Source organism: Sinocyclocheilus anshuiensis, unplaced genomic scaffold (assembly GCF_001515605.1).
Source record: "Sinocyclocheilus anshuiensis isolate Anshui unplaced genomic scaffold, SAMN03320099.WGS_v1.1 scaffold179, whole genome shotgun sequence".
NCBI classification, from domain to species: domain Eukaryota; kingdom Metazoa; phylum Chordata; class Actinopteri; order Cypriniformes; family Cyprinidae; genus Sinocyclocheilus; species Sinocyclocheilus anshuiensis.
Genome location: NW_015549577.1, coordinates 485,934 through 505,821, shown reverse-complemented (window position 1 = coordinate 505,821; position 19,888 = coordinate 485,934). Strand labels below are relative to the sequence as shown.

The 19,888-nt window shown below is 40.0% G+C and overlaps 1 protein-coding gene across 1 annotated transcript in view; it reads right to left on the bottom strand.

Moving 5' to 3' along the window:
* The window catches only part of ttn.1 (titin, tandem duplicate 1), a 143,868-nt gene that overhangs the window by 9,126 nt on the left and 114,854 nt on the right, over positions 1–19,888 (bottom strand). Inside the window, 31 exon segments of the mRNA XM_016445598.1 lie at positions 82–675; positions 769–1,074; positions 1,167–1,736; positions 1,905–2,204; positions 2,314–2,616; positions 2,710–3,294; positions 3,392–3,694; positions 3,795–4,097; positions 4,195–4,494; positions 5,612–5,899; positions 5,988–6,581; positions 6,698–6,979; positions 7,112–7,414; positions 7,509–7,814; positions 7,904–8,200; positions 8,298–8,588; positions 8,685–8,990; positions 9,082–9,384; positions 9,475–11,541; positions 11,645–11,944; positions 12,057–12,341; positions 12,434–12,727; positions 12,833–14,599; positions 16,392–16,697; positions 16,812–17,114; positions 17,231–17,530; positions 17,640–17,927; positions 18,029–18,325; positions 18,417–18,719; positions 18,808–19,395; positions 19,489–19,785. Of these exon segments, the coding sequence (XP_016301084.1) occupies positions 82–675; positions 769–1,074; positions 1,167–1,736; positions 1,905–2,204; positions 2,314–2,616; positions 2,710–3,294; positions 3,392–3,694; positions 3,795–4,097; positions 4,195–4,494; positions 5,612–5,899; positions 5,988–6,581; positions 6,698–6,979; positions 7,112–7,414; positions 7,509–7,814; positions 7,904–8,200; positions 8,298–8,588; positions 8,685–8,990; positions 9,082–9,384; positions 9,475–11,541; positions 11,645–11,944; positions 12,057–12,341; positions 12,434–12,727; positions 12,833–14,599; positions 16,392–16,697; positions 16,812–17,114; positions 17,231–17,530; positions 17,640–17,927; positions 18,029–18,325; positions 18,417–18,719; positions 18,808–19,395; positions 19,489–19,785 (13,929 nt within the window).

Sequence of the window (19,888 nt, the reverse complement as noted above, 5' to 3'; positions counted from 1 at the left end):
AAGAAAAATTGTAATGCATCACTTTGAAATATTTCTACAGACAGAATTATATGTTTAGCCAGATAAAGTAAGGAAGCTTACTTTCAACATCTAGAGAAACAGTAGCAGAAATGGATCCACCCTGGTTTGTTGCTCTGATCTGATATACAGTTGAGTCTTCTGTATCACAATCAGCAATAACAAGCTGATGGTAGCCTCCCTTGAATTCTTGGATCTTGATTTTGGTGCCATCAGCTTGAATTTCCTTACCACGCTTGAACCATTTTATTACAGGCTTGGGCTGTCCTGTTATCTTGCAGACAAATGTTGCATTGCTCTTGAATTTTACACTCATGTTTCTGAGGTCTTCTTTGAAGGCAGGAGCACGCACTTCAACATCAGTCTTTGGAATGGCAGGGTCAGATACTTCACTGTACTCACTTTCTCCACCAAGGTTTTCACATTTCACCCGGAATTCATGCTCCACACCTTCTGTCAGGCCCTTGACAGAATAAACAGTCTGGTGGATTTCATCTGTTGTAACTGCAACCCATTCACCCTTCTTCTTATCTCGTTTTTCAAGACAGTAGTTCTTAATTTTAGAACCACCATCACTGAGAGGTGGCTTCCAAGACACAACACAGGAGTTTTTGGTAAGTGCAGAAACAACTGGTTTTAATGGAGCTCCTGGCCTCTCTGTAAAACATACATTTTAATTTGAATTACAACACTGAAAAAATAACATCAAAATTGTAGTTACTTCTTTAATCATGTTTCTTCATTACTTACCTAGCTGACTCTTGATGAGGATAGCAGAAGGAGTCTCCAGTGATTCACTATTGCCATAACGATTTTGTGCTGAAACACGGAAGAAGTATCCCTCATTTTCAACAAGGTTAGGAATTCTGCATGAAGTGCCTGTGATAGATGAAGATACAAGTTCCCACTCTGCTCCTTCCTTGTCTTCACGCTTTTCCACAATATAATTTGTGATCATAGATCCTCCATCATCTTTGGGTGCTTTCCAGCTAATGATCACAGAATTCTTCAATAGTGCATCAAGAACAAGAGGGCCTTCTGGCATTGCAGGTTTATCTGAAAGCACAAAGAATATGTTAATTGGTCTTATTTCCACTAATACCTACCAGATTTTTTAAACAAATTATTAAGCATTATTAATCATATACCTAAGATTTCAACATGAGTTACAGTATCTGCAGCCCCGAAATGGTTGTTGATCCTGATTCTGTATTTTCCTCCGTTTACTCTGCGCTGTACATTTTTGAGAATCAAATGAGTGTAATGCTCTGTATTTTCAATTATTACATTCTCAGAGGGCTCCAAAGCCTTGGCGCCATAAAGCCACATGATCTTAGGCTGAGGTCGACCAATGTAAACAACATGTATGCGCACTGTGCTACCACATGTTGCAAATAATTTGTCTTTCAGTGGCACTGGGAACTGTGGTGCTGCTTCAAGGACCAGAGTTCCACTGGTCTCACACTCCCCGGCTTCATTCACAGCCATGCATGTGTACAGACCCTCATCTTCCTGCTGATCGGTTGAAATGGTCAGTGTATGACTGCGGCCATCAGAGGTCGCTGCATATTCGCGACCTTCTTTGATTTCCTTTCCACCCTTGTACCATTTAATTTCTGGAACAGGTCTTCCAATAATCTGACATTTGAGAGTTGCAGTTTGTCCTAGTTTAGCAGTGACTTCATCCATCTCTTTCCGGAGAGCTGGTTTAGTTCCAACTAAAAAAAAACAAAACAGCAGAGACAGCTATAGTGAGGTTCATTTTAGTCAAATAAATTTCTCCTCTAAAATGCACTGGGATAAATATTTGTTAATATTATTGTACTGACAAATACATACAATACATACAATAATACTTATGTTATTTCAAACCATACAGTACATACCACCCAGTTTAGTTTTGATGCCAGTTGCTGTTCTGCGTGGTCTGCTAATTCCGGTTTCATTTTCAGCAAATACTCTGAATTCATATTCAGTTGCCTCTTGTAGACCACCCTGTGTGTATTGTTTGTCCTTTGTGCGCTCCTTATTGCATTTCTTCCAAGCACTCTCTCCAGACTTTCGGTATTCAATCCAGTAGCCAAGAACTGGTTTTCCACCATCACATGCTGGAGCCTCCCAGTTAATTGTAATGTAGTCTTTGGTAACAGTCATAGTGTCAATTTCTCCTGGCTGGCTTGGTTTATCTAAATAAATCAAGAACGCAATAGAGTGTTATTTTTTTTCTTTTTATTAAATCAAGACATCAATTTTAAATCAATTAATGAACAGAGAAAATTAAGAATGAGGTCATACCAAAGGGATCTTTGCATATTACTGAATCTGATGCAGGTCCTGGTTCACTCTCTCCAATGTCATTCACAGCAATAACACGGAACTGATACTCAGCATCAGTTGAGAGCTGACTAAGAGTATACATTGTTGAGGTAATCTTTGTCTCATGACGAATCCACTTTTCAGACGACACTTCTTTGTACTCAATAAAGTAACCAGTAATGCGAGATCCACCATCATCTTTGGGTTTAGTCCAAGCCAAAGCAGCAGAATTCTTAGTAACATCCATAATTTCTGGTGGAGTGCCTGAAGCCTCTGGGACACCTAAATATTAATAACAAAAAATTTAAGAAAATGTTTTTATGTTTAATAACAAACATGCAATGCCTGGAAATGAGACCACTGACAAGCACTTACAAATGGGAGTCTTTGGTACAACAGTTGTCTCTGATTTCAGGGAGTTGCTTATTCCAAACTGGTTCTCTGCTGTCACCTTGAAGTGGTATTCAACATTTTCTTGTAGTCCCTTAACCACAAGGGATGTGTCAACCACTCGTGAGTCAACAGTGTACCAAGCTGCTTTTGTTACTTCACGTCTCTCCACAATGTAGCCAACAATTTCAGAACCACCATCTTCTGTTGGTGGTTTCCAGCTCACTCTTACAGAATGTGCTTGTATATCATCAAATCTAAGAGGGCCTTCAGGTACAGATGGGCGGCCAATAACCTTGACCTTTATAGGAAGCATCATTTTGCCACACTTGTTTTCCAGATGGAGATAGTAAACTCCAGAATCAGACCTTTCAGCTTGTTTGATTACAAGCTCTGATACATCTTCATTGGAAGCAATCATTGCATGGTTGGTCACCTCTGATCCATCCTTCGTCCATTTGCAGGTAGGAGCAGGTTTGCCTTTGATGGGTACTGAAAGTTTGATTACTCCTCCAGATCTGACTACAAGGACATCTTTGTATTTTGCCTCAAGATCATAACTTGGAGGATCTGAAACAGCACATTTCAAATCATTAAATTATTCCAGACATATAGAATTTCACACATATAACTACAGGGAGATTATGGCAGGGTCATAAGATCTTACCAAGCATCTCTGTTATAGTCACAACACCTGGTACGTCAGCTGGTTCACCTGGTCCACCAGCATTGCAAGCCATAACACGGAATTTAAATTCTTCTCCTTGTGGCATTTGTGTCAAAGTATATTCACAGATCAGTGAAGGTGTAGCGTTGCACTTCAACCAGGTTACTGATCCAACCCTTTGCATCTCAATTAGATAGCCTGTAACCTTAGCACCACCCTCCTCATCTGGAGGACTCCAGGCCAGAGACACAGAAGATTTTGTGGTATCTGTGACTCGTGGGTTTTGAGGTGACCCTGGTGGATCTGTAGGGGTTATGTAATTGTTTAATAAGTGATAATAACTGAATTTACCAAAATTCAATTTGTACACACAAAAATGTATTAATAGTAAAAGTTTGCTTACCAACTGGATCAGTTGCTACTGCTGGTTTAGAAAGAAGGCTAGGTTTGCCGACACCACGAGCATTGATGGCTGTCACTCTGTGTTCATATTCCAGGCCTTCAATTAATCCAGTGGATCTGTATCTTGTCATTGTCACTGGATTTTTATTAGCACGGATCCACCTATCAGATCTGACCTCCTTGCGTTCAATAATGTAGCCAGACACCTCTAAGCCTCCATCCTCATCTGGTGGCTCCCATGCAACAGTCATGCCATCACGTGATACATCAAATACAATGGGTCTTCCAGGCGGCCCGGAAATGGCTGTAACAACAATTCGAAATTGTGATCAAGTAGGTCTAGAATATATATATACAGTATATATATACAGTATATGATTTTTTAAAACATTTTTTCTTACATTTGGAGCTCTTGCACATTATGATTTCTGACTGTAAGTAATCCCCAGTGCCATAGCGATTGGTTGCTGCGACACGGAACACATATTCATCGCCCTCTGTCAACCTGTCAAATTTGAATGTTGGTCTGGTAACTGATTCCGATACAGGTACCCATCCTGGACGATGAGCATCACGTTGTTCAACAACATAGTTGCTAATTGGTGCACCACCATCTCTCATAGGTGGATCCCAGCTTATTGTGACTGATGTTGCGTCAATTTCATCAAATCGGATGGGTCCTTGAGGCTCATCAGGTTTGGCTACAGAGAGAGAAGAGGTTTATGATTAATATTAAAACTCAACCATTTTAAAATATCTATTTTCATGCAGGGAGTCGGTACTTACAAAGAATGATGACTTTGATGTTTTCAGTAGTTACTCCTGTTATGTTTTTTACCTCAAGAGTATACACTCCACTGTCATCAATGGTAGTGTCAAGAATAGTTAATTTAGAGAATTTTCCAGTTGACTTTATCTTCACACGCTCCACAATCTTTAACCTATTGTCATTGAAGAACCAAGAACAAACTGGTGGTGGTCTTCCTATAATTGGTAAGTCAAGCTCAAGGGGTTTGCCTGCCAAAACACTTATCGTCTTCTGTGGAATAGCTGATAGATCAGCCTTTGGCATGACTGAAAGAGGGAAAAAAAGGCATAAACAGTGAGACATGACAAACAAATGACAGCATCTTGTATTTTTTGTTAATATCGTAGTACATACCTCTTTGATCTTGAACTGTCACAGCTGTAACAATTTCTTTTGGCTCACCAGCTCCTCTGCTGTTGACAGCACGTACCCTGAAGAAGTACTGCTCATTCTCATTAAGTGACATGATAGTGAACTCAAAGTCTGTAAGTTTCAAAGTTGCCACCTTCATCCACTTGTCAGTACCAGCTTTACAAGCCTCAACAATGTAGCCAGTGATTCTGCTGCCTCCATCATGTAAAGGTTTCTCCCAGGCAAGTGATACACTGGATTTGGTTACATCTACAACTTCAAGCTTGGCTGGTGGAAGTGGAACTTCGCACACCAACACAACATCGCTTGTCTCACAAGGTTCACCAATACCATAGATATTCTCTGGTAAGACTCTGAAATAATACAGCATTCCTTCTGTCAGACCAGTTATTTTGTATGATGTCTTGCTGCATTTGGATGTGACAGTTTTGTATGCTCTCATTGATGCCTCTCGTCTTTCAATGATGTAATTATTGACAGGTGCTCCACCATCAACCTCAGGAGCATCCCAAGTAATATGAGCAAAATCTTTTGTAAGCTCTTTCACCTTAATTGGACCAGTTGGACCAGGTGTATCTGAGAAAGAAAAACTCAACCATTTTAAAATATCTATTTTCATGCAGGGAGTCGGTACTTACAAAGAATGATGACTTTGATGTTTTCAGTAGTTACTCCTGTTATGTTTTTTACCTCAAGAGTATACACTCCACTGTCATCAATGGTAGTGTCAAGAATAGTTAATTTAGAGAATTTTCCAGTTGACTTTATCTTCACACGCTCCACAATCTTTAACCTATTGTCATTGAAGAACCAAGAACAAACTGGTGGTGGTCTTCCTATAATTGGTAAGTCAAGCTCAAGGGGTTTGCCTGCCAAAACACTTATCGTCTTCTGTGGAATAGCTGATAGATCAGCCTTTGGCATGACTGAAAGAGGGAAAAAAAGGCATAAACAGTGAGACATGACAAACAAATGACAGCATCTTGTATTTTTTGTTAATATCGTAGTACATACCTCTTTGATCTTGAACTGTCACAGCTGTAACAATTTCTTTTGGCTCACCAGCTCCTCTGCTGTTGACAGCACGTACCCTGAAGAAGTACTGCTCATTCTCATTAAGTGACATGATAGTGAACTCAAAGTCTGTAAGTTTCAAAGTTGCCACCTTCATCCACTTGTCAGTACCAGCTTTACAAGCCTCAACAATGTAGCCAGTGATTCTGCTGCCTCCATCATGTAAAGGTTTCTCCCAGGCAAGTGATACACTGGATTTGGTTACATCTACAACTTCAAGCTTGGCTGGTGGAAGTGGAACTTCGCACACCAACACAACATCGCTTGTCTCACAAGGTTCACCAATACCATAGATATTCTCTGGTAAGACTCTGAAATAATACAGCATTCCTTCTGTCAGACCAGTTATTTTGTATGATGTCTTGCTGCATTTGGATGTGACAGTTTTGTATGCTCTCATTGATGCCTCTCGTCTTTCAATGATGTAATTATTGACAGGTGCTCCACCATCAACCTCAGGAGCATCCCAAGTAATATGAGCAAAATCTTTTGTAAGCTCTTTCACCTTAATTGGACCAGTTGGACCAGGTGTATCTGAGAAAGAATTCATAAACAGGCTGGTTAGACATCATTTTATGGTATGTTGTTATATGCACTATAAATAATTTGCATGATTTAATATGAGAAAAAATATATTTAAATAAATATACCATAGATTTTCACAAGAATGCTTGCATCCTTCTTCCCAGCTGAATTTGAAGCTTCAATTGTATATCTACCAGCATCATAGCGGTGCACCTTGTCAATAATGAGAGTTGTAGCAGTATTTGTCACTTCAATAAAGCCACGATTTTGGAGGTCCACACCGGGTTTGGTCCAGGTTACAGTTGGGATTGGTCTACCAGTAACAGTAACATGGAGCCGCAGAGAACTTCCTGCTCTCAGACAAATTGTCTTTGTCAGTTCATCAGACAGCTCAAGGTCAGGAATTTCTGGAATAAATAATAAACAAGAGAGTTTAATAGAGAAGATACTTACAAAGATATTGGACATAACTTCTTTCTTGCATTTGTACATATAAAACTTTGACAGCATATAACAATATGGAATTTGTGTGAACATACCAGTTCTTTCCACAGGCTCAGTCTCTGCACAAGGATCACTGAAATCACCCATTCCATTTACATTGACTGCTGTAACTCTGAAACAGTATTTTTTGCCAGCAGAAAGACCTGCAACTGTGTGTTCTGTCACCCTAAGATTCTTTTCATGCACTTTTGTCCATTCCTCTGCACCAGCTTCTTGTATCTCAAGAACATAACCAATAACATCTGCACCTCCATCTTCAACTGGTCGTGTCCAGGCAAGGCTAATACTATCTTTGTGTGTGTCTGTAACCCTTGGAATTGAAGGTGGATCTGGAGTGCCTAAAATAGGGATTTCACATTATAAGGTAAACAGTTGTTACTAAAGTAATATACACGTTACATTTTTAACAATGAGGTTGTTTCAGAAACATACCTGTTGGTACTCTACATACTGCATACATTGACACTTCACTAGGTTCACTATCACCAGCTGCATTCATGGCTGTAATGCGGAACTGGTAAATGTTGCTTTCATGGAGACCAGTGACTTTGAAGGATGTCTCCTTGAGAATAGAATCTCTGTTAACCTTGATCCATCTTACACTCTTTCTTTCACGGAACTCAATCAAGTAGTTTGTGACTTCACTGCCACCATCGCTCTCAGGCTTCAGCCACTCGATCGTTGCATAGTCTTTTCCAACTGCAAGGATTTCTGGTGTTGCAGGGGGTGATGGGACAGCTGTAATTGGAAATGAAGTTGCAATATTGTAACATGTAACACTGAAAAATAGCTCAGCTAATGTTTTTATTATTAATCATGGCACTTACTGAATGAGTTTCTGGCAAAGATGGGGGTAGACTGTACTGCCACACCAGATCCATACTTGTTCACACCTCTCACACGGAAGATATATTCATTGTTCTTGAAAAGTCTTTTCATTTCACATGTTAGGGCTTTGCATTCAGCCTCCATGATAACCCAGTTAAGTCTATTGGTATCCCTTCTTTCAACAATGTAATGTGTGATGGGGTCACCACCATCCTCCAGTGGCTCTTTCCAAGACACTGTGCATTTTTCCTCAGAGACATTGCTGACTATAATCTCCTGACAGGGGCCAGGTGTATCTTGAAAAAGATGAAAGATTATCGTATGAATGGACAACATATTTGGGACTGAAGATACCGTTCATTTATGTTATCGCTGTATGTTTAGCACACTTACCAAGCACTTTAACATTGACCTCAGCAGTTTTTGTTCCACTTGCATTTCTAACTGTCAGAACATACTTCCCAGTGTCATCTCTGTCACAGAACTTGATGATTGCCAGAGCACGTGTACTTGAGTACTGGAGAGCATATTTTTCACAAAGCTCTAGCTCTTTTGTACCCTTGGACCAGCTGACTTTAGGCTCAGGCTTACCACCAACAGCAGCATCCAGCACCAGATCAGATCCAGCTCTAATTATAACTGTGTCCACAAGGAGTTTGCTGTCCAGCTCTGCTTTAGGAGGAACTACAAAATAATTGAGTTGTCATGAGTATTTAGGTTCTCATTAATATAAAATATTAGTCTTACGTGTTTAGTGAAAGAACCATGTATGATACATACTGTATTCTGCTTTGCAGGTCACTGGTCCTGTTGAAACTGATGGCAGGCTCAACACTCCATTTGCATTTTTGGCAATTACACGGAATTCATATTCCTCTCCTTCTCCCAGTGCAGTGATAGTGAAATTTGTGTTAGTAACATTAGTGTAGTTACACTTAAGCCAGCGACCTTCTCCAGTGACAGTATATGGCTTGCGCTCAACAATGTAGCCTGTGATTGGGCTTCCACCATCGTTTAGGGGCACAGACCATTTGATTGAGACTGTTGATCTTGATACATTTGTAACCTCTGGTTTTCCCGGAGGATCTATAAATTTGTATCATCAAAGAACACATATAAATATTGTTTTTGCTGATCTAGACTGGTATGAATTACTTTTTGATTGTGATGTACTTACCAACTGGATTTTGAGCCACAGCTCTCTTTGATGCTTCGCTTGCTTTGCTGAGGCCAGCGCTATTCATTGCATACACTCTGAACTGGTATTCAAGACCCTCAACAAGGCCTTCCACCTTGTAGTAGCATTCAAAGCAGGGAATCTTGTTTTCTCTCACCCAGAGAATTATGTTACGCTCCTTCTTTTCAATCCAGTATCCAGTGACTTTGCTGCCACCATCATGGTACGGTTCCTCCCAACGAATGCTCATGCTGTTGGCGGTTACAGTGAACACTTCTGGTCTTGTTGGAGGGCCTGGAGGAACTGTGAAAATGAAAACGTAATAAAATATTTTATATTTGATCATTTATACAGTATCTCAAAAATGCTAATTTCTTATAAGCTATTACATACCAAATGGATGCTCTGCAACAATCGTCTCAGACTCTGTTGGTTTGCTCACACCAAAACGGTTTTCAGCACAGATACGGAAAGTATACTGCATGTATTTAGTAAGATGAGAAATATGGAAAGAAGTGTGCTTTACACTTGAGTTAATAAGCTGCCAAGCAGTGGAGCCAGATTCACGCTTCTCAACAATGTAGTTAGTGATGTCTGTTCCACCGTCATCCTCAGGTAGATTCCATGACAGTACGCATGACTCTGATGTAATCGAGGAAATCTCAATTGGGCCCTCTGGAGGGCTTGGTCTGCCAATAACATTGACAGTGACAGTGAAAGTCTTTGACCCAGTGACATTCTCAAGAGTGAGGAAATATCTGCCTCCATCACCTCTCATGCAATCTTTAACTGTGAGAGTGGTCCTGTTTTTGGTAGTTTTGATTGAAACCCTGTCAGTTTCTTTCAGCCTCATTTCCTCAAGCTTCCAGGATACCTTTGGAGCTGGTCTTCCACTAATTGGAACATCAATCTCAAAAGATTCGCCAATCCTGCTAGTAATGAGTTGGTTGCTGATACCACTGAGATCAGCAGTAGGTTCAATCCGCGGCTCTTTAATGATGACTGAGGAGAAAGCTTCTCTTGGCATACTGAACCCAGAATCATTCTTTGCCTTGACATGGAATTCATACTCACTGTTCTCTATAAGTCCTTCAATTACGAGGCTTAGGTTTTTCGTTGTACCACAAACAATCCATTTATCTGCATCTTTTGCCTTGGATTCCACACAATAGCCTGTGATACGGCTTCCTCCATCATGCTCTGGCTTAAGCCAGACCAGGGTTGCTGATGTGTCAGTTGTATCAATGATATCAACTCTCTTTGGTGGAGCAGGTTCAGCTGTGGCAATAACTGGATCAGGCATTTCATACGCTTCACCAAGACCATACTGATTCTCAGCCACGACTCTGAAGAAATAAGGTACACCTTCCAGGAGATCAGAAACTCTCAAGCTTGTTTGAGTGGTCTTGGGTGCTGCCTCTGTCCATGTACGACGGCTTGCCTCACGTTTCTCAACAATGTAATGATGAACACGTGCGCCACCGTCATTGGTAGGAGGTTTCCAAGCAATTGTGAGAGCTCCTCTTGTGACTTCCTTGATTGAGAGAGCCCCTGGTACACCAGGTGTGTCCAACACTTTGACTGCAATAGTGATAGATTTATTGCCACTACTGTTCTCAAGAGTGAGAGTATATTTTCCAGTATCATTTCTAGTGCAGTTTTCCAGTGTCAAGGCTGTGAATGTCTCAGTGGTGGTGATGTCTGTCATAACACCAAGTTCTCCATCTACTTTTGTCCAGGAAGCTGTAGGTGTTGGCTTTCCCTTAAAGCCAATACGGATACATACACTTCCACCACTTTTCACAATATGTGTCTGTTTGAAGGATGCATCTATGTCAATTTCTGGTGCCAAGAGCCTGTCTACTGCCTGTACAGACTCAGGTATTTCTTTGGCTTCACCCTTTCCAACAGAATTGACTGCACAAATACGGAACTTGTACTCTGCACCAGTTTCCAAACCAGTGACATTGTATTTTGTGACAGCACAAAGATCCTCATTGACTCTGTGCCATTCCTGTTCAGATCCCTTGCACATCTCAATAATGTAGCCATGGATTTCCATACCACCATCATAGGCAGGTCTGGTCCATTCCAAGCTGACAGATGTATTGGTAGTGTCAGTAACATTGACGATAGATGGGGCATCAGGTTCTTCAGTTGGCTCTGCACATTTAATAGGCATTGAAATGTTGCTTGGTGCTCCAATTCCAGCATCATTTACAGCATACACACGGAATTCATATTCCACATACTCAGTGAGATGAGTCACTCTGTGTGCAGCCTCAACAATGGGTTTCCTTGTTATGACTTTCAGCCAGCGACCAGTTTTCTTTTCACGTCTTTCCACAATGTAATATTTAATTGGGTTTCCACCATCATGTGTTGGTGGAGCCCAGCTGATTGTGATACTCTCTCCGTCAACATCTGTTGCATCTGGAGTTCCAGGAGAATCTGGAACAGCTGCAGGGATGAAAAAGGAAGAAATTACAGAAAGATTTTTTTTACAGTGCTTTACATGAGCTTATATTGAAATATATTTTTCTCAATTTTTTTATCATCTTACTGTATTGCATCTGTGCAATCACGGGTGCTGAATCCAGTGGTCTGCTAACACCAAACCTATTGACTGCAGAAACACGGAACTGATACTCATTTGTCTTGATCAGTTTGGTGGCAATGTATGTGCATGCCAAGCACTCATCCGTAACAAGTGCCCATGAAATTTTAGAGGTTTCACGCTTCTCAACAATGTAATGAGTGACCTCAGAACAGCCATCATTCTCAGGTGGATTCCATGAAAGTGTTACTTTGCCCTCAGAGATATCTGAGAATGTGATTGGTCCAACAGGTTCACCAGGTGTATCTGAAAGATAGAAATTATAGAAGCATAGGTTAAAGAAAAATCTCAAGAAAATATAGTGATTAAAGTGTAGAATTAATAAATAAGAGGGATAAGGTACAAAAATTATTCATACCAAAGACTTCAACTTTCACTGATTCCTTTTTAGCTCCTGAGGGATTTATGGCTTCCACAGTATAAAGACCACGGTGACTACGGTCAGCATCTCTGATAAAGAGGGTACTTGATCCAGAAATTGTTGTGAAATCAACCATTTTCTTGGTTAATTCAATATTATCTCTGTACCAGGTAACTTTTGGTGTTGGTCTTCCAATGATTGTTACTTTTAGCCTGATGTTTTCTCCAGCTTTAATAGACACTCCCTCAAAGTATTCCTGTCCAAACTCAATGTTTGGAGCAACTGAAAGAGATAAGATTATGAACTTAACATATACAGACCAGCATAAAACTGCATGTAAAACGACAAACACAATATAAACTGGATGTACTTACAGCTCTCATCTCTGACTAAGACATATCCAGAAGACTGAGAGGGTGGGCTCACTGTACCGATAGCATTTCTTGCTATGACTCTAAATTCATAGCGTTCACCGCAAGCAAGACCAGTCACTGTAAATTCTGTGTCAGTCACATTTGAAAAATTGCTCTTTAACCACCGTCCTTTGCCCTGTCGTTGCTCCACATTATAGGCAACAATTTTGCTTCCACCATCACGCTTGGGCGCTTCCCATTTCAGTTTAACTGATTCACTTGTTACATCAACATAGTCAGGGGTACCAGGAGGATCTGAAATTAAAATACATATGTTATTTAGTATTTAGACACTGTCAACTGTCATATTTCTAACGTGACATTTCTATGTGATAAAATAAGTCTTAAAGTTGAACTTACCAACTGGAGAAACAGCCATTACAGGTTTGCATGCATCACTCATGCGACTGTATCCAGCATCATTCTGGGCGTAGACTCTGAACTGATATTCCAAGCCTTCAATGAGACCAAGAATCCTGTACTCCCTTTCTTTCACCAAGACTATGTTGACCTTTTGCCACATTATGCTGTTCTTCTCCTTCTTTTCAACATGGAACCCAAGGATTGGACAACCTCCATCAAAAATAGGTGCATCCCACTGAATAGTCATGCCATCATTTGTAACATTGTAAACCAATGGCATGCCTGGTGGGCCAGGTGGTCTGAACTCATGCTTGGCAATGACATTTTGAGAAACTACAGGTTCACTTGCACCATATCTATTTTCTGCACAGACTCTGAACTGATATTGAATTCCCTTGATCAGATTGGGTACCATAAATGATGTTCCAATCACACTTGAACAAGCCATTTTCCAGTCTGTCTGAGAGGTGTCACGTTTCTCAACAGTGTAACAAGTGATTTCTCCACCCCCATTATCATTTGGCTCATCCCAAGATATAGCTATACTTTCTGCTCTGACCTCATCCAAGCGGATAGGTCCAACAGGTTTAGCGGGTGGTCCAAGGGTAATAACCTGTATATGAAATGATTTTCTGAAGAATGTGTTGTCAAGAGTAAGTGTGTATTTGCCTCCATTCTCTTTCTCCACATTTTTTATCATTAGAGTGGCTTTGTTTTCAGTCTTCTTGAAGCGGATTTTTTCACTCTCCTTCAGTGGTAAATTGTCCTTTAACCAAAGAATGGTTGGTCTTGGTTTACCCTTGTATGGCAATTCAACATGAACATTGTGTCCCAAATGTACACTGATTTGTCCATCAGGATACTCTTTAAGGTTTGCTTCTGGTGGGATAATGTAGTCCTTTACTTTAATTGATCCGATTTCAACAAAGTCACTAGTACCCTTTTCATTCTTAGAACAAACTCTGAAAAACATTTCAGTGAGTTCCTTAAGCTTTGTAACTTCATGTTCACAGTGCTTGTTTGTGCCAGCAGGGGCCCATTCTTCTTGACCTTGGAGTTTCTTTTCAATTATGTAGTCTGTAATAATGCTACCACCATCATAATCTGGTTTGTTCCATTGTAGTGTTACTGAAGTCTTTGTGGAATCTTTCATAGAAAGGTCTTTGACTGGTCCTGGTGTCTCTGTGGCTTTAACTGGCTCTGCTGTTTCACATGGATCTCCAACTCCATTCTCATTTTCTGCTAATACACGGAAGAAGAATGATGCTTTCTCAGAGAGTTCTTCAATTACGCATGTGGTTTCTTTGCACTTATTTGTTACACAGGCATATGTACGCTTTGAAGAGTCTCTTTTCTCAACAACAAAATTGGTAATTTCAGCACCACCATCCAATAGAGGAGACTCCCAGCAAAGTGTAACTTTCCCACGAGTGACGTCTTTTAAGATCAAATTCTTACAAGCAGCTGGAGTGTCCTGTACTTTAACAGACACAGTTAAGGACTTTGGTTCTCCTACACCATTTGATATATTAATGGTGTATTTACCAGTGTCGTTTCGAGTTACTTGTGTAATTATGAGACACGATGACGTGTCTGTGTTGTGAATGTCATATTTAGGATCATTGTCAATGTTCTGGTCTTCCTTCTTCCAAGAGATACTTGGAGCAGGTCTGCCTTTCAGGGGCACCATGATTTCAACATCTTTACCAGCTTTCACAATGTAGTGAGTTCTCATTGCAACATCCTTATCAACCTGGGCTTCCTCTGCAAAATAATAATTCAAATTATTTATGCTGTTGTTACAAGCGGAAAATATTGTTATAAAATGTACAAAGATATAACAAGCATTTCAACATGAGTACATACCAAGAATGTCCTTGGCTTGTACTGGCTCTTCCATTTCTATTGGGTCTCCACGTCCAGCACAATTAACAGCAGATACACGGAAGTAGTAGTCAATATCTGGTTTAAGATCTGAGGCAACATACTCTGTGGTTCTCACTTCTCCCTTATGGCTAATCACTGTCCACTCCCCATCCTCACCAACTCTTTTTTCTACAACATAGCTGGTGATTTCACTGCCTCCATCATACTCTGGCTTTGACCATAAATGATGTTCCAATCACACTTGAACAAGCCATTTTCCAGTCTGTCTGAGAGGTGTCACGTTTCTCAACAGTGTAACAAGTGATTTCTCCACCCCCATTATCATTTGGCTCATCCCAAGATATAGCTATACTTTCTGCTCTGACCTCATCCAAGCGGATAGGTCCAACAGGTTTAGCGGGTGGTCCAAGGGTAATAACCTGTATATGAAATGATTTTCTGAAGAATGTGTTGTCAAGAGTAAGTGTGTATTTGCCTCCATTCTCTTTCTCCACATTTTTTATCATTAGAGTGGCTTTGTTTTCAGTCTTCTTGAAGCGGATTTTTTCACTCTCCTTCAGTGGTAAATTGTCCTTTAACCAAAGAATGGTTGGTCTTGGTTTACCCTTGTATGGCAATTCAATGTGGACATTGTGTCCCAGACATACACTGATTTGTCCATCAGGATACTCTTTAAGGTTTGCTTCTGGTGGGATAATGTAGTCCTTTACTTTAATTGATCCGATTTCAACAAAGTCACTAGTACCCTTTTCATTCTTAGAACAAACTCTGAAAAACATTTCAGTGAGTTCCTTAAGCTTTGTAACTTCATGTTCACAGTGCTTGTTTGTGCCAGCAGGGGCCCATTCTTCTTGACCTTGGAGTTTCTTTTCAATTATGTAGTCTGTAATAATGCTACCACCATCATAATCTGGTTTGTTCCATTGTAGTGTTACTGAAGTCTTTGTGGAGTCTTTCATAGAAAGGTCTTTGACTGGTCCTGGTGTCTCTGTGGCTTTAACTGGCTCTGCTGTTTCACATGGATGTCCAACTCCATTCTCATTTTCTGCTAATACACGGAAGAAGAATGATGCTTTCTCAGAGAGTTCTTCAATTACACATGTGGTTTCCTTGCACTTATTTGTTACACAGGCATATGTACGCTTAGAAGAGTCTCTTTTCTCAACAACATAATTGGTAATTTCAGCGCCACCATCCAGTAGAGGCTCCCCCCAGCAAAGTGTAACTTTCCCACGAGTGACGTCTTTTAAGATCAAATTCTTACAAGCAGCTGGAGTGTCCTGTACTTTAACAGACACAGTTAAGGACTTTGGTTCTCCTACACCATTTGATATATTAATGGTGTATTTACCAGTGTCGTTTCGAGTTACTTGTGTAATTATGAGACACGATGACGTGTCTGTGTTGTGAATGTCATATTTAGGATCATTGTCAATGTTCTGGTCTTCCTTCTTCCAAGAGACACTTGGAGCAGGTCTGCCTTTCAGGGGCACCATGATTTCAACATCTTTACCAGCTTTCACAATGTAGTGAGTTCTCATTGCAACATCCGTATCAACATGGGCTTCCTCTGCAAAATAAAAATAAAAATTATTTATGCTGTTGTTACAAGTGGAAAATATTGTCAAATACACAAAGATATTACAAGCATTTCAACATGAATACATACCAAGAATGTCTTTGGCTTGTACTGCCTCTTCCATTTCTATTGGGTCTCCACGTCCAGCACAATTAACAGCAGATACACGGAAGTAGTAGTCAATATCTGGTTTAAGATCTGAGGCAACATACTCTGTGGTTCTCACTTCTCCCTTATGGCTAATCACTGTCCACTCCCCATCCTCACCAACTCTTTTTTCTACAACATAGCTGGTGATTTCACTGCCTCCATCATACTCTGGCTTTGACCATCCAAGTGTAATTGATGTTTTAGTCGAGTCCACTACCTTGAGCTTAGTTGGTTCACATGGTGGGTCTTAGGAGAATTTACAAAGCTTGGTTAGAACTTTATGTCAAAGCAGTTAGACTCTTAATTAAATATGAATTTAGTAAAATTAACTTTTCAGTAAAATTATACAGTAATACATACCAACTGGATCAGCAGCTTTGTAGAAGTCAGAAACATCTGAGTATGGACCTTCCCCAGCTTTATTGATTGCACATACACGATACTGATATTCATTTCCTTCTGTGAGATGATGGACCTTTGCTTTGGTGTCACTAATGGGGTCCTTGTACACTTTTACCCAGCGCAGGCTCTTCTTGTTACGTCTCTCCAGATAGTATCCTGTAACCATGCTACCACCATCCACACTAGGTTTATCCCAAACAATTTGCATTGATGTTCTGGTGATATCTGTTGCTTCAGGTGTAGAAGGTTGTCCAGGAGAAACTAAAAAAATTAATTGATTTAATGAATAGTGCATTTGTTATCTTACATTATCTGGTTTACCAAAACTATACATTATACAGTTTAATAATTTTGACTTTCAGTTACTGTCTCCTTACCGAATGAATTTTTGGCAATTACAGGCTCAGACTCCAGAGCATCTCCAGCTCCAAATTTGTTAACACCTCTGACACGGAATATGTATTCATTTCCTCTGGCCAACTTTTGGACTGTGACAGTACGTGCTTCCATTGCTTCAGAAACTGTGGACCACACTACTCTACTTGTCTCTCGTTTTTCTACAATGTAATGAGTTAATTTGGCACCTCCTTCATCAGCCACTGGTTCCCATGCAATTGTTATCTTGTCAGCAGTGACTGATTTGAATTCAATGTGTCCAGCTGGAGGTCCAGGTTTGTCTATTTACAGAATGAAAATTATTTTAATTTAAAATGAGGAAATAAAAAGGTGAAAAAGTCATTGAAATAAATAAATATATATATATATATTACACAAATGATTACATACCTAAAATCTGTATTCTGATAGAAGCAGATGCTGTGCCAAACACATTTTTAATTTTGAGCTCATAGGTTCCAGTATTAAGACGAGTAGCATCCTTAATGAGGATGGAAGATGAGTCAGTTGTGTTCTCAATTGACAGCTGTGCACTTGACACTAGCTCCTTTTCATCTTTAAGCCATTCAATAGTTGGCAAGGGTTTGGCAAATATTCCCACTTTGATTTTGAATGATGTACCAGCTTTGTACTGCACAACATCCAAATACTCTGGGGGTAGGTCAATTACTGGAGCACCTAAGAATGGGGGGAAACAGAAAAGTGTGTAATAAAGTGTGAATAGTATTGCTGCACATGATAATATAAGATAACTAGCAAAGTAGAAGCAATAAACTTACCAGAAATGTCAACACAAGTTACTGGTCCTGCAATTAGAGATGGGTTGCTGATCGAGCCAACTGCATTCTTGGCAAAAATCCTTAATTCATATGCCTGATCCTGAGTCAAGCCTGACACAGTGAAGTTAGTATCAATGACATTGGTAAAGTTTGCCTTTGTCCATCTGCCATTTGGAGCATCTCTTCGCTCAACCATGTAGCCAGTGATTTTGCTTCCACCATCAAATGGAGGCTTCTGCCATACAAGGCTAATTGAATTTTTTGTAACCTCAGAAATTCTCACATTTGCCGGTGGTTCTAAAACAAAACAATTGGAAATGAAATTCAGAGAAACTTGACAACATATCTCCTTAGTTTATATATTATTTTTATTATTATTTAAGCTTACCGCAGGCATCAATTGCTAGCACTTCTTCTGATGTCTTGCTGAACTTTCCAATACCAGCTGCATTTTCTGCAGCTACCTTGAATTCGTAAATTATTCCAGGACATATATTTGTCACTCTAATTTGAGTTGCAGGGATTGCTGTTTTGTTCACCGTCTGCCAAAGAATGCTGCTTCTTTCTTTCATCTGGACATGGTATCCAACCACTGGGCTTCCTCCATCTAATACTGGCTCATTCCAACAAACAGTGAGGCTCTCCCTTGACACATAACCAAGCCATGGTGTTGATGGTGGTCCAGGGATAGCTAAAAAATACAATAGACCAGCAGGGGTTTAACAGAAATTCAGACATAACTAGAAACAATTGAGAATGTACATTATCTAGGTACTCACTGTATGGAAGCTTCACTGTAACTGAATGAGAATCAATGTGATCACTGATGCCAAAGCGATTCTCAGCTTTAACCCTGAACTGGTATCCTTCTCCCTTTGTAAGTTTGGTGACTTTAATTGAGCTTCTTGCAATTGTGGATGACACTTCTGTCCAGGCTGGAGTACTTGTTTCACGTTTAAGAACAACATAGTTTGTAACAGGACTGCCACCATCATACACAGGTGGGAGCCATTTGAGACACAAGCTTGTCTCTCCCACATCACTAACTTCAATAGGTCCAACGGGAGGACCTGGTCTATCCAGGACCAGTATGTTTACAAACATCTTGGTGGTTCCACTTGTGTTTGAGGCAACAATGTCATATCTTCCAGCATCACTTGCAATACTTTCCTTGAGGTTGATATTAAGACTTTCATGGGTTACTTCAAAGCTGAATCTCTTGCCGCACTTCACTGGAGCATTCCCTCTTGACATCATGACTTTTGGCATTGGTTTACCAGAGAGAGGAAGCTCAAATTTAAGATTTGATCCTGCTCTCACATAAACAGTGTTGTGTGGGAAATTTTTCATATCAAACTCAGGGGCATCTGTAAATAATATTCAAAGGAAATGGAAGTACAACATTAATAGATTATTTGAATATGATAAACATGGAATGAATTGAATGAATTAAGACTCACCCAGTTGATCTTTCACAACCACAGGGATAATCATTTCTTTTGGTTCACTAAGTCCAGCGTGATTCTCAGCACGAACTCTGAAAAAGTATTCTGCATTTTCCCTTAGGCCCTTAATTATGTGGGTGTTGGCTTTAACAGTGGCACATTTAACCCACTTCTGTTGGCCCTTTCCAAGGGCATCAATGAGGTAGCTGGTAATTCGGCTTCCACCATCATACTCTGGTTTTGACCATGCAATGGTGATGCTATTTTTTGTTACCGCAGTAACACCAAGTCTAGCAGGTGGACTTGGTTTTTCTGTTGGTGCAAAGTTGAAATCATATTTAAAACACAAAATGAATTAATTTGTTCTGAAACCTATTATTTTCTCATTTTCAGACAAATAAAAATTTTAATGATT